At 45.9% G+C, this 14,911-nt stretch overlaps 1 protein-coding gene across 1 annotated transcript in view; it reads left to right on the top strand.

Moving 5' to 3' along the window:
• The first annotated feature begins 354 nt into the window (after positions 1-354).
• Positions 355-14,911, top strand: part of LOC127584200 (G protein-coupled receptor kinase 5-like) — a 165,262-nt gene continuing 150,705 nt past the window's right edge. Inside the window, exon 1 of the mRNA XM_052040798.1 lies at positions 355-745. Within this exon, the coding sequence (XP_051896758.1) occupies positions 694-745 (52 nt within the window). The 5' untranslated portion in view covers positions 355-693. The remainder of the gene's footprint in view (positions 746-14,911) is intronic.

Genomic DNA, 14,911 nt, shown 5'->3' on the forward strand with positions numbered 1-14,911 from the left:
CCACTTTGCACTACAATAGACTTTGTTTTTCTTTGTTCTGTGTTTTTTTTTGTGTTTAATTTATGCTTTTCTTGTGAATGCTCCTTACATGATGCTACGTGCCTGTGATGCTGCTTCGAGGAAGTTTTTCATTGCACCTATGCGCACATATACTTGTGCAGATGACAATAAACTTGACTTTGAGTCTTTCAGGCCCCGCATTCCAGAGCAAGGAGGGACTACAGCTCCCAGCGGCCTGTGCGAGCGGCCCCAGCTGCACTGGCAGCGGGCGGTGCGGGGAGGGGGGGGGTGAATGACGCACGGATTGACGTAAAACGAGACCACGCCCCGCCATGGGCTGGTGGCCCCGCCCCCGGCGGGCGCTGCTCCGCCTCCGCTGTGGAGCGCGCTGGCGCCTTTGGAACGCGGTGTATCGAGAGCTGAAGGGGGGGATTCCAATTGGAACGCGGCGCTGTCAGCGGCGGATACATTGTATCCGGAGAGGGGAATCCCCGGAGCTCTGGGCAGCCAGCGAGAGACGAGGCTGCGTCTGCCTCCACAGTCAGCCCGCTCCTCCTAGAAACCCGGGGGTGCATTCGGGCACGGGTTTCAGATACCCCACCCCTCACCACCAGCAACACCCCACGCCCCCCCCCACCTCCTCCCCCGCAAGTCCGTGACCCGAGCGGAAGCCGCCGCTTCGCTCCCACCTCCATGGAGTTGGAGAACATCGTAGCCAACACGGTGCTGCTAAAAGCGAGGGAAGGTAAGCGAGGACGGGGAGTTCCCCCTTTGCAACGGGCGCTTTAAACTTTCTCTAGCGTTTCAGCCAGGGGGTTTGACCCCAGACCGGAGCTCCCTGTGTGCTAGGACCACGGGGAGTGCGGGTGAGAACGAGCAGAGGGAGGGAAACAGTCCCCCAGGTTAAGAGTGGTATGCGTGGACCCCGGAAATACAGCGCTGTCTGTGTGGGAAGGAGCTGCTGCGGTTTGGTGGAAGGTGACAGGTCTCTGTGTGTGCAGCTTGGCCTCCTTCCTGTTTGTATGTCGCTTTTGTATTTCTGGGGAGGGAAGTGTGAATGTGTTTCCAGTGTTGCCGTTCAGCCCGGGCTTCCACCGGAGCCGGTGTGAGAGAGACAGAGACAGCACCACTGCACTGTTGTTGTCGGTGAGATCCCAAACAGTTCACACGAAGGACCTGTGGCATTGTTTTCCTACTTGGAAGAGGAGGTGCTGCTAAGCGGTCACTGGTATTGGACTGTGGGACAACACACTTCCGTATTAAACGCCAGGTGTGAGTTTCAACCAGGACGGGCAGTGCACACACACCTTCCCCCTCCCCCCCAAAATAAAAGCATTGCGATAAGTAGACTCTAACAGGAGTTTGATATTAGGGGCTTAACATTAGTGTTTGAAGGGTGAAAAGTTATTAATTAGTGATCATTTTAGAAATTATTACAAAACATTTGCCCCAAGGCTGTAGATCCATTTCAGTCTTTCTGGAGATGAAACATACTTGTTTCTATTCAATAACTTATTAAGTTTAATCAAACTTCCAAGTCACTCTATGGGAGTTCCTCTGTGACACTGGAGTCTGTTTGCTGCTGACTAGTGTCTCTGCCACCGGTTTTGTTCAACGTTTGTTGTTTCGTTATTAACACCGCAGAAACGCAATTCGTCATTGCCACATTTGTCAGTTGTAATCAGTCTGATTCTGAGGTTCGCATCAAACGTTTAAGCAGGTGTCGGGGAAGGGCAGGAAAGTTTCTTCTTATTACAGGGTTGTCCCTGATAACCAACGGATTATCTGGTGTTTTAGAATCATGCTGCATTTACAACATGACCCAGTTTATAAAAAATACTTAATTTTCTGTGAGGTGCTTTGGGAGCACCGAATGTCACGCAAGGTGCTATATCAATGCAAGTCAATTTCCTTCAATATAGCGACACTGGTCGTTTGCTTCGGTGAAAATGAGCCATTCTTTTCGACTTCAGCTGGGTATGAGAAAAATCCTGCCCTCAGCAACACAAACAGACTGTTTCATGAGTGGAGTAGTTTTACCACCTTGCACCTTAATAAAAGTGCAGTTCAAGGGATCTTGCAACCTAGAAAGGATATTTGTGATTACTGCTGAGTAATTCTCACAGTGATGCAGCAGTGAAGGAGGCTGTTTGGCCCATCTTGCTTGTGGCTTTCCAATTCATTCCACCCCTCAGTTCTTTCCCCCGTAACATTAGAAGTATTTCCGTTTCAAATTTATATCCAAGTTACTGAAGCTATTTACCACTGTTCTTTCAGGAAGCACATTACAAATCTTCACAATTCTGTGTAGATTTTTTTGCCTCCTCTGAGATCCTTAAATCTGGGCTCTTGTTTTGCCCATCTTCCTCCTGCTGGAAGTGATTTCTTGCCACCTGCTGCAGTGACAATCTTGGTGCTTGATCACCTCTGTTGAGTCTCTGTGTATGAGTCATGATGCTGGCTCTTGTCTTTCACGACACCTTTGAAACCTCCTTTTCATGCCACCATTCGAGTTACTTTCCTGTGTATTTCTGCAAACTCGGTCACCTGTTAGTCATATCGTCTGCATTCTTGGGTTCTCGGTAACCAAAGTGTGCTCAGAATTGGACAGAGTAATCCAGCTGAGGCCCAATTTGTGATCAATGAAGGTTTAGTTTTAACTTCTTTACATTAGTGTTCTGTTCACAGATATTGTGTGCTTTTCTTTTGGTCTCTTCAATTTGTCTTGCAGTCTTAAAAAGATTTTTGTGTGTGTGCAATCCTGGGTGTCTCTCTTCCTGTAAGCACTCATAAAATGGGACCATTTCTTTCGTTTTGCTGATCCTTGTTTTTTCTTACAAAATGTATTGTTTCACAGTTCTGCTTTAAATGCAAGGTGTCTTCCCCTTTCACCAGCCTGCCTGTGTCCCATTATCCTAAGGTGAAACAGTATTAAGAACAGTCATAGATAGATACAGCACGGGAACAGGCTCTGGCTCTCCAAGTCCATGTGACCCTCAAGTATCCATCTTTTGTTTGCAGTAATCCCACCATACACATCTTATTCTCCCCACATTCCCATCAACTCCCCCCCCCCCCCCCAAAAAATTCTACCCCTCACCTACACACTAGGGGCAGTTTACACTGTCCAATTAATCTACCGACCTGCACAGTTTTGGAATGTGGGAGTGAACGCATGCGGTCACAGGGAGAACGTGCAAACTCCACACAGGTTAGGATTGAACCTGGGTCACTAGAGCAGTGAGGCAGCAGCTCTACTTGCTGCATCACTGTGCTGCCCAAAGGTGGTAAACACTGGTGTTGGTATTGGTTTATTATTGTCACTTGCACTGAGCTACAGTGGAAAAACTTGTCTTGCATACCGATCGTACAGGTCAATTCATTGCGAACGGTATGCAAGACAAGCATGAATGTAACTTTTTATTCATTTAGGCTGTCTGCTGATCTCTGTACAACATGGAATGCTATGTGCTGTCCACTACACACTGATCTCTGTATGACGTGGAATGCTTTGTATTAGAAGGGATTTGGCAGGAGGTTGTCACCTTAGGAGCGTCCTGCTGTGAGATATTGAGAGGGGTAGATAGTCTTCCCCCCCCCCCCCCCCCCCCCCTTTCAACTTAAACCTATGCCCTCTGGTTTCAAATCTAGAGAGCGTGGGTTTAAGTTGAGAGGGGGAAAGTTTAAATGAGATTTACAAGACGAGTGTTTTTTTTTAAGTACCTGGAACATACTGCCAGGGGAAGTGGTAGAAGCAGATACAATAGCAACATTTAGAATGCATTTAGACAGGCAAGGAATGGAGGGGTAGAGACCACATGCAGGCAGATGGGATTAGTTTAGTTTGGCATCTTGGTCGGTTCAGACGTGGTGGGCTGAAGGACCTCTGCCTGTGCTGTACTGTTCTAACGTTCCAAAGCAACCTGACTGTCAGCCCCCTATTCCTTGCTATTCCAAGCAGGAGGCTGAAGGGGAATGGGTGTTGAGGTGGAATGAATTGGGCAGAGTGTGGCTGATCCCTGAACCCCCCCCTCCCTGCCTTGAGGGTGGACCATTGGTATCAGCAATGGAACTGGAGGAAGCTTGGTGAGTGAGTGACAGGGCACAGAGGTAGTGCAGGCTGTTTTAGGAAGTTGGGTGAACCAATTTGGTCATCAGCTATTTTTAATAAAATTGAAATTTACTGTTGAATAATGTAGGAATTCAGTCTGTGTTATAAGTTCCTCAGCTGGTCTGCATGGTTGGTGAGACCACAGTAGAAAGAATGCTGTGGGAGGGGAACCAGCAGCTGACGGTGTGTGCAGTCTCTTGCTAGCCATGAGACTGTGGTTAGGCGGCAGTGAGAGTTGGACACTTTACAACCAGTAGCCTCAGTTTAGTGTCTCATTCAAAAGACACACCACCAGCAGAGTCCCTTTGTAGTGCAAGATATTTTCTCTGGAGTGGCATGAGAACACAATCTATTGACTTGGGTGTAAGTGCAACCGACTAAGTCACAGCTGAAGGCAGACAGAAGGAAATAATTTGGGTGGGCTTATTTTCTTCTGCATGTCTTGGAGCTTTGAATCTGATGGTCTTTACTGTTGATGGAAACAGTTCTGCATAATCTTGTCTACGTGCTGAATGTGACTCCTGTTCCAACCCCGATCCGCACTCTGTATTTGCAGAGAGCAACAACCCTTAGAGTCTCAGGTGGTCACCCGGTGCTGGTGTGAGCATGTTCGCAAGTGACTCTGACACCTGAGTTTACTGATGCCCTCCACAGGTGGAGGAAGGTTAGCTAACCTGTGTTTCAGGGCCCTGGGTCATCCCGTCCCCCCCATCACACCACCACATGGTACCAAAAACTGGCGATTCTGTGGTTTAGTTCATAGTGTCGTGATCTTGGTTGTTACCGGCTTGAGTCATTTCTTCACTGCTTCCCAAGCTCTTCACCTACAGCTTAAGTCCGATAGTTTGCATGGAATTATCAGAAACCACCAGAGAGCTACCATCCTGTTTTATTGTCATGTTGAACTCTCCAATGCAAGTTGCTGCCTTTCTGAGTGCCCTGTATACCCTGTGAATATTACTGTCACTGATCTTCATCCCTCTACTCCTGAGGCCATTGGATTTAGCTGTGGTACAGTTCCAGAAATACTTGCAGAGAGTCTAGCAGAGTGTCTGGCTGGATTGAACGATCCATGGCAGTAGTGGTACCAGGATTGATCAAACTTCCCTCTACCCCTTCCGCATGCTTGCAGTGGGGGTCAGGAACCACTAATTAGACTACCTCCTGTGGGTGTAATGAAGCTCCCCTCATTGCTACCTGATCTAGGTAGTGTAGAGGTTAGCGTGACGCTATTACAGTGCCAGCAACCCGGGTTCAATTCCCGCCACTGTCTGTAAGGAGTTTGTACATTCTCCCCGTGTCTGCGTGGGTTTCCTCCCACATTCCCAAGACATACGGGTTGGGAAGTTGTGGGCGTGCTATGTTGGCACCAGAAGCGTGGCGACACTTGCGGGCTGCCTCCAGAACACTCTATGCAAAAGATGTATTTCACTGTGTGTTTCGATGTACATGTGACTAATAAAGAAATATCTTATCTCTTGTAAAATCTGATCAGAATTTGAATAAAATTGATCAGAATTTGCAAGCAGGAGCTGAAGAGGGTGCGGAGGAGGTTCACTAAGTTGTTTGCTGGCGTGGATCATTACATTGGTGGTTGGATGGGCTTGTTTGCTCTTTGAGCAGAAGAGGCAAAGGCATGACCTGATGGATGTATATAAAATTATGGGGAGCATGGATGGGATAGATGGTAATCTTTTTTCCCATGGTGGGGATGTTTAAGACTAGAGGGCATAGGTTTAAGGTGAGAGGCAGGAGGTTTAGTGCCATCTTTTCACCCACAAGGTGTTGGACCCTGCCTGAAGAGGTGGCAGAGGTAGATGTTCTCATGACAGTTAAGAAGCATCTAGACAAATACTTGAATTGCCAAGGCATACAAGTTTACTGATCTAATGTGGGTAAAGGGGATGAGTGTAGATAGGTACAATGGGTGGCATAGACATGATGGGCCGAAGGGTCTTTCTGTGCTATATAACTCTAAATTGGAATTGCCATGTTCCTTTGCATTGTCATACTCAACGACGTGTGCTGTTCATACCCTCGAAGTACAGAGCTCTCTGCATAAGCAAGGCACAGTTAGCTTTGGAAGTTAATTCAATGTTACATGGTAGTGATGACAGAATAGTTTGTTCAGAGTTAATGGAAATAAAAGTAATTATATTCAGCCGTTCCACAGCCTGCATAGCTGGCTGGTCTGTTTGATCGTGGATTGTGTTTCTTTCACGGGTTTGGGGTATTTGTTTCAATTGCCACTGGCAAGAGTTTAGCTGGTTGCTTTGTGCATGATTCTGACATCACCGGTGACGCAGTAGGATTCTTTGACACCTTCGCACAACCCTTCTGAAATTCAACTACCCACTAACCATTTCTTCAACTGATCCAGATGTAATTGGAAACAGAAGGAAGCTAAAGGGAGTTGATTGCATCCAATCACATTACACAAACTCACCAGGGAGGTGTGCCCAAAGTTAGTGGAAATAAGATAGAAAAGTAATGGTTGGAAATGGGTTGCTGAAAATGATTTGATTTCAAGTGTTGCCTTTATCCTGAAGCACACCTCATTGTTCATAACAAGCATTATGATGAATGACAACTTTCCACAGGTACTAGCTGACTTGCGGAGAATTTCTCCAGCATTTCCTGTTTTTGCTATGGTGAATAACTGCTTATGTCCATGGAATTAGTTCAGCCTCTGTGGGAGGGAGGAAGTGATTGGAGGAAATGAGTTGTTATTTCACTGTGTGGTTTGTACAGTTGAAGGAGAGAGAGTTATCCTGCTGTTATAAGACTATTGAACGGTCCCCTAGTATGATAAGATGGACTCTTGACCTCACAATCTACCTCGTTGTGGCCTTGCACCTTATCGTTTGCCTGCACTGCACTTTCTCTGTAACCGTAACAATTCATGCTGCTTTCTGCTATTGTACTGCCTCAATGCAATGTTGTAATGAAGTGATCAATATGAATGGCATGCAAAACAAAGTTTTTCACAATACCTTGGTACGTATGACAATAATAACCCAATTTACCAGGCCTACTGTCACATAAAATGTCAGCACAACATTGAGAGCCAAAGGGCCTGTACTGTGCTGTACTGTTCTAAGTGGCTGCACGATTTGCATGAGTGATACTGAAAAATGGTGCAGAACTTGGTTCCTGGGCAACAAATGCAAAGTCAACTGAACGCTGGCTTGACTAACATCAATGACGTAGCTACCAATTAGAATTGACAATACAGTGAATCCGTAGTGAGGTGGCTGACCGTGTTCTCAAAGGCAGGCGGAACCTTCCAAGCTACTTTGTTCAGTGGCAGAAAGCATTCCCTTCAGCCACTACATGAAGAACAATGTTTTCTCAGCCTAGGATCTTGTATATACTGGTGCTGAAGGCAGATTTAATCATGGCATTCGAAAGGGAACTGGATAAGTGCTTGGGTCAGGGCAGTCAAGGGGAACTAACTGCTTCACTCTTGCAGAGAGCATACTGTAATCCTTTTGTAACTTTGCTTTTGGTATTTTTTTTATGAAATCCAAATTCCCTGTAAGAAAACACTTTATTTTCCTCAAGTTGAAAGTCAAGTTTATTGTCATCTGCACGTCCATGTGTGCAGAGGTGCAAGGAAAAATTTGCTTGCAGCAGCATCAGATAAGCAGCATTCATAAGGAAAAAAAACATAAATAAAACACAATTTTTACAAGAAAGAATACAATTAGAACAAAAAAAAAAGTCCATTGCAGTGCAAGGTGATCAAAGTGGACAGAGTGTTGCTATACTGAGGTAGTGATCGGGATTGTGCAGGTTGGTTCGAGAAGCCTGTATTGTGATGGGTGTCCTTGATGTTGGGGAGCTTCAGATCCATGTGTGGTAGCAAATCAGAGTGCAATTGGCAAGATCCTGCTTGTAACCCACACTTGGCCAACCCAGTGTGGTAGGACAATAAAGCAAATGAACTTTTGTTCTGCAACGCTGTCACTCAAAGGCAAAAATTACTGGATGGACTGAGTTATCACCCTTAATCCTCGTTGCAACCATGTAGGCTTTGAGGTTTTGAAAAATTCGTAGGCTACAAACTGTTAATGTTGCTGTGTCGTGGGTGGGGAGTTGCACTCTGCATTTTGCTAACAGTATTTATAGCTTCACTCAATGCATGTCTCAGTTGTCCCATTGTGCTGGGTGTGGGAGTGCACTGGGCACTTAATTAGCTGCAGGCTTTGTTCTCTACCTGTGCCTACACTTCAGGTTATATTCAAAAGGTGAGATGAAACAAAGTGTGCTGAGGCTCATCTGGAACATAACTACTGACGTGGACCATCGGCCTTTTGCTGAAAGTTATGCAAATTCTTTTTACTCATAAGATGTGCAAGGCTGAAATTTATTGCCACCAGTATTTGCTCTTAAGGTGGTGATCAATGGTCTTGAACTGCTGTGGCGCATGTGATGAGACTTCTTCCACAAAATTATTGGGTAGGGAGTTATAGGATAATAAACCGCGACAATGATGGAATAGTGATTGTATTTCCGAGTTTTCGGATGGTAGGGAACCTGTAGGTGCTGGTGTTTCCACACACTTGCTGCCCTTGTCCTTGTAGGTGGCAGAGGTGGTGGATCTATCAAAGAAGCTCAGGTGAGTTTCTATGATGATGGAAGAAATAAACCAGGAGGTGATGGGTGAGTTATCAATCAAATGAGCTGCCTCAGCCTGAGTGCAGTGAACTTCTTGTGTGTAAGATTTGAAGTCATCCAGGCAAGTGTGGAATACTTGTGAAGCACTTTGCAATCAATTGAATCCAAAGTCAAAGTTGAATTTATTGTCATATGCACAAGATTAGGGTTGTGCCGGTTGGTTCAAGAACTGAATGGTTGAAGGGAACGAGCTGTTCTTGAACCTGGTGGTGTGGGACTTCGGATGTCTGTATCTCCTGCCTGGTGGTAGCTGCGAGAAGATGGCATGGCCCGGATGGTGGGGATCTTTGACGATAGATGTTGTCTTCTTGAGGCAGTGCCTCCTGTAGATTCTACCGACAGTGGGGAGGGATGTGCCCATGATATTGGGCTGTGTCCACTACTCTCTGCAGCTTCTTGCGTTCCTGCGTTTTCAAATTGCTGTACCAGACCATGATGCAACCAGTCAGGGTACTTTCAACAGTACATCTGTAGAAGTGCTACAGTCCAACTGAAGTGCAATGGGGAAAACCAGCAGGCAAGTCGTACACAGCAAGCTGCCACAAACGCTGACCTGACAGTGACTAGATAATTAGTTTTAATGATGTTGATTGAGAGATAACTAGTCACCACAACAAATTAGTGCCACATGATCTTAATCTTCCACCTGAGATTGGGCAATTTATTATGTTATCTTAAAGGAACCACCTGCAGAGGTGTCAGGGCTAAGCCTTTTAGGACTGAGATGAGGAGAAATTTCTGCTCATGAGGGTGGAGGATCTTAGGAATTCTCTATTTCGCAAGGTTGTGCAGCCGTGAGTTCATTCAAAACAGAGGGTGATGGATTTCTGAATATTAAGGGAATTGAGGGAGCTGGAGAGGGGATAAGGTAGCAGACTCTCAGAGCCAAACGCCACTGTACGTCTCTCCATAAGTTGAAATGGTGCGTGATTCAAAGGGGAACCAGCGGGCAGTACTACCGATTGTAAGGAAGACGTGAAGTAAATAGGACCTTCATTGTTAATCATTTCTGTTGGTCAACTGAAAAGTTGTTAGATTTGTCATCGTACTCTCAAAAATCATTAAGTTTAGACTTTGAGCAATGCGTCTGACATATGCGAGATTGCTTTTAACTGGATTGTTTTTAAACTGGAAGTTTTCTTTGTTTTTATTTGTTGCTGAACTTTTCTGCAGTTATTTTCTTTGGACCCTACTGTGAATTCCCTTGCCATTTGGCACTTGGACATTTGGTTGTTTTGGCAGCTGTTTCAATGCATGTTCTTTTCCTGGTGTCTTTACTGCTGCACTTTCAATGGTTCAAGGACTGGATAGTTAGGGCATTGTGTCAGTCCTTTCAATTGGGTTTGAGTTGGAGTGCCTTGAAAGCTCTCTCTTATATTGAAAGAGAGACAGTTATAGACTGTTTAAAAAAAATTCCCAACTTGCTTTATTTTTCCAAATGCTGTTTGTGTTTTGTGCTTGCCCGAGTTGAAGATGTAATGGTTTGGGATCGGATTGCTTTTGACTTTGAATGATTTTGACCTGGGGTCAGTATCAGGGACTCTGTACCAGATGCAAAGTCTACAGCATGCTGTGTCTCAGGAGTGCACTGTGTCCCTCAGATCTCACAAGGTGTGATGATGTGACTGTCTCATTGCCCTCAGCAGCCCTCCTCCTTTTGGCCTCGCTTGAGCACGCCTTGACCATTGATAATGCAGAATCTTTCTCACAGGGCCTGGGTATTTGGTTCACTCTGGTGGGCAAAGATAAGAGATCTCCGTCCCATTGATCAGAATGTAATTCACATCTCCCTGATGCTGATGCCTGAATCAAAGACACTTCAGCCCAAAAGCACTCTGATCCCAAATCTCTGCATCCTTCAACTGGGCAGGAATAAAACACAAACAGTAGCCAGAAAAATAAAATGAGTTGGGAATTTTTAAACAGTCTATGAAAGAGAAAACTTTCGATGCACTCCAACTCAAACCTAATCAAAAGGAGTTCCAAAGGTGAAAAGGTTGTCATACCTAGTGCCTTGTTAACCTTGAGTTGCTTTTGGGCACTGCCTTCCAGCCGAGAGAGAGTGAGTGTGTGTGTGCCCATGCTTTTGTTCTCCTGTGCCCTCTGGTTCCTTTGCTCTTCCACATTTTCCAATTTCCTTTCTAAGGTTGAAGTGATTCTTTCTCCCAAGTCCGTAACTTCTTGGTTGCTTTATGTTTGAGTTGCTTTGCAAAATCTGCAAATTCTCGCATGCCACCGTGTGTATTGTTGCAATGCCACCACCGGTTTTCAACCCCCTCCTAGTCTGGTACCACTGGGCAATCGTATTGACTTATTGTCTACAAGTCCAAATCATTAATGCTGGTTATAACTTGGAGGCCCTGGCATCGATCCTGGTGGACACTGCTTTCTGCTTTCTACTTTCTCCAGCTTAAAATCCAAATACATGGCATCTATTACATTATCCTTGTCTACTCTTTGTTAAGTCTTTAAGAATTTTGTTCATGATTTAGCCTAATCATAGATGCTGAACATAATGGAAATACTCAGCAGGTCGGGCAGCTGCTTCAGAGGAAGAAGCGATGTTTTAGATTTGAGGACCTTTCATCAGAACTGGAAAAAGTTAAAGGCGGAGCAACCATAGAGGCAGGAAAAATAGAGAGGAAGGGAATAAAGTAGAAAGGCTGTGGGGGGGGGGGGGGTGCAGTGTAGGCAAGGAGTGAGCGGAGGGCAGAGGTGAGCAGGTTGAGATTAAATAACAAAAGAGATGAGGTGTAAATGGGAATCGCAGTCTGTAATGTTTTAACTCGGTATTGAGTCCAGAAGGCTAGAAACTGCCCACCTGAAAGAAATGTTGTTTCTGGCGCTTAAACAAATGGCCATGAAGAAGGATCAAAATGTAAGTGGAATGGAGAATTAAAATGTCAGGTGACCAGAAGTTTGGAGTAATGCAAACTTATTTTAGGTGAAACGCCTCCATTGAGTTTGGTCTCCCCAGTACAGAGCAGGTTGTACCATGAGCAGCAAACACTACTGCATTGAATATAGTATGTATAAACTACAGTTTTACAGAGGAAGAGAACTGAAGGCTTGGGTGATTGGAAGGAAGGGGTTGGAAAGGAGGGTTCTAGTTCCTGGGTTTGAAGTGGCAAGGGTCAATGAGGATGATTGAAGATGATGAGGAAACCCAACTGATTGAAGTAGAAAGTGTGGTTCCTTTGGAGTGCTGGAAGGAGGAGGACTGAGAAAAGGGTGGGAAATGCAACGGGTTTCTTTGAGGGGCCTGCCGTTTACAGTGGAAGGAAATCCACAGTTGAGGATAAAGGAAGACATGTTGGGTGCACAGCTGTGGTAGGTGGCATGGTCCGAACAGCTGAGAAACTGGGGGAATGGAATGGAGTCCTTGCAGGAAGTGGGGTGAGAGAAGATGTAGTCAAGGTGCCGCAGCACCAGTAATAGATACTGAGCACAAACCTACCCCCTGAAATACAAAGGGTTCAGTTCAGAAGGGAGGGGGGCCTTGAAGGGCCACATGAAGGAGAGGGCAAGTAGAAGTTGGCAGCAAAGACGATAATACGTTTAGGTCTAGGAATTGGGACCAATACAATCACCAGTGTACTAGGGGGTGGTGAGTGAGGGTTGCTGAATGGGACTGGAGCTAAGAATATTGCACATATCCCAAATAGGAGTCAAACAGAATCAGGCTTGGTATGGATTCCCATGGCAACACCTTTAAATTGTGGGAAGTGAGTGGATTTAAAAAAGGTCGGTTCTCTGGGATACGACCAGGACATTGTCATTAATCCTGGTTATGAGGGCAGTGCTGCTGCATTTGTGTAGCTCCGGGTGTGGTGTCTTGTCACTGCCTGTCTGGAATTGACACTTGGAAACAGTGCAGATTCTAATTCTTTATCAGCCATGTTCTCGGAAACCCTGGTGAGGTGGTTTGTGTTATAAAAACACAAAATGCTGAAAACACTCAGCAGGTCAGGCAGCATCGGTGGGGAATGAAACAGATTTAACGTTTCAGGCTGAAGACTCTTGAAAGACGAAGTGAGTTAGTTTTAAGTTGTCAGGGGAGTGGATGAGGGATGGATGGGAGAAAGGGAACGTCAGATAGGGTGAGGCCAGGAGTGCCCTGGGGATAAGTTGTTGATAAAGTGATCTGAGAGATTAACGAATGCAAAAAATTGTTAATCTGTTACCAAATTATACAAGAGGACAAACTGCTGCTGGTCGAATTGTTGAATTGCAAACAACCGGTGTGAACCATTCTATGTTAGTGGATGGTCAGTATTGAAAGACAGCTTCAGTTACAGATGAAAAACATGATGCTGGAGGAACTTGGCAGACCAGGCAGCATCCGTGGAGAAAATCAGGTGGTCAACGTTTCAGGTCAGGACCCTTCTTCGTCCTGACCCAAAACGTTGACCATCTGCTTTTCTCCACGGATGCTGCCTGGCCTGCTGAGTTCCTCCAGCATCATCGTGTTTTTCATCTAGATTCCAGCAGCTGCAGTCCTTTGTTTCTCCAGCTCCAGTTACAGTTGGCTTGCACTCCCTAAAGAGGATGCGCAGCGTGGCCATTGTTGAACGCCTGCTGCATCTACGTGAAGTTGACTTGGAATGGCACCAAGTGCTGGCTCCACAGTAGACGTTCCATGTTTAGATGGAGAAGATGGGAGGTTGGAAGAGGGCATCTGGAAACCGTAGGGAGTCTGGTTGGCGTCAGCTCTGCAGTGCACCCTGATTGACCAGCGTTTGTCGCCTCGCACCTTTGCAGCGAATGTTCAGCTCGTGCGCAGATGTCGGAACAAAATACATGTGGAAGAATGTGCCCCTGAATCTGCCGGCCTTGCCGACACCACTCTCTAATATTGTGCTGTGTGGGTTAATGATTCCAATTGGTCACCCTTCCCAAAATGCATTTTGTCAAAATAGACAAAGGGACAATTTCCTTTACGAAAAGGGGAGGTATTTATTGGTATTGGTTTATTATTGTCACTTGAGGTACAGAGAAAAACTTGTCTTGCATACCGATCGTACAGGTCAACTCATTACACAGTGCAGTTACATTGAGTTAGTACAGAATGCCTTGATGTAGTACAGGTAAAAACAATAACAGTACAGAGTAAAGTGTCACAGCTACAGAGAAAGTGCAGTGCAATAAGGTGCGAGGTCACAACAAGGTAGAGCGTGAGGTCAGAGTCCATCTCATTGTATAAGGGAACCATTCAATAGTCTTATCATAGTGGGGTAGAAGCTGTCCAAGCCTGGTGGTATGTGCCCTCAGGCTCCTGTATCTTCTACCTGATGGAAGGGGAGAGAAGAGAGAATGACCCAGGTAGGTGGGGTCTTTGCTTATGCTGGCTGCTAGTTCTTTAATTAACACACGATATTCCTTGTCCAGGATGCACTCCATCCTCTGCAGCGCCCAACCGTCTCAGTGGACACCACGTGCTCCCTCTCCAGGGACACCCAAGCATGGGCGTAACCTCTGAAGTGGTGCAGCTCGTTGAGCTGCTGCCTCACGGCGCCGGCATCCTGGGTTCACGATCCTGATCTCGGATGCTGTCAGTGTGGAGTTCGCATGTTCTCACTGCAGCCGCGCGAGTTTCCTCCAGGTGCCCTGGTCTCCTTCCATGTCCCGTGGGCATGCGGGTTGTTAGGTTAACTGGCTGCTGTAAGTGGCCCCTGGTGTGTAGGTGAATGGTAGAATTTGGGCAGTGTTGATGGGGATGTGGGTAAAATAAAGTAGGTTCAGTGCAGGTTTAGTACAAATGGGCGAATGATAGTTAGCATGGGCTCGTTGTGGTGAAGGGCCTGCTTCTATGTGTATAATTACACTCTGACGTGTGACGTGTAGTAATCCTGGACATCAGCAAATAGAATGCAAATGGCAGGTTGTCTTACATTATGGCTCAACACCAGGCACTTAAGCTCAGGGCATTGGCTTGCTTTGCTTCAGATGATCCATTGATTCCCATTGTGAATAATTTCCACCATGTGACTGCAGGGAGTGTCACTGCACCAACATCTAGTGGCTTGTTGCGACTAATGGTTTCGAACCAGGATCTATTGATGGTTTTAATTCTGAATGGTCGGCTCGGTGCTTGCAGTGACCATAATTACAGGTCAGTTC

Source organism: Pristis pectinata, chromosome 29 (assembly GCF_009764475.1).
Source record: "Pristis pectinata isolate sPriPec2 chromosome 29, sPriPec2.1.pri, whole genome shotgun sequence".
Taxonomy (NCBI): Eukaryota; Metazoa; Chordata; class Chondrichthyes; order Rhinopristiformes; family Pristidae; genus Pristis; species Pristis pectinata.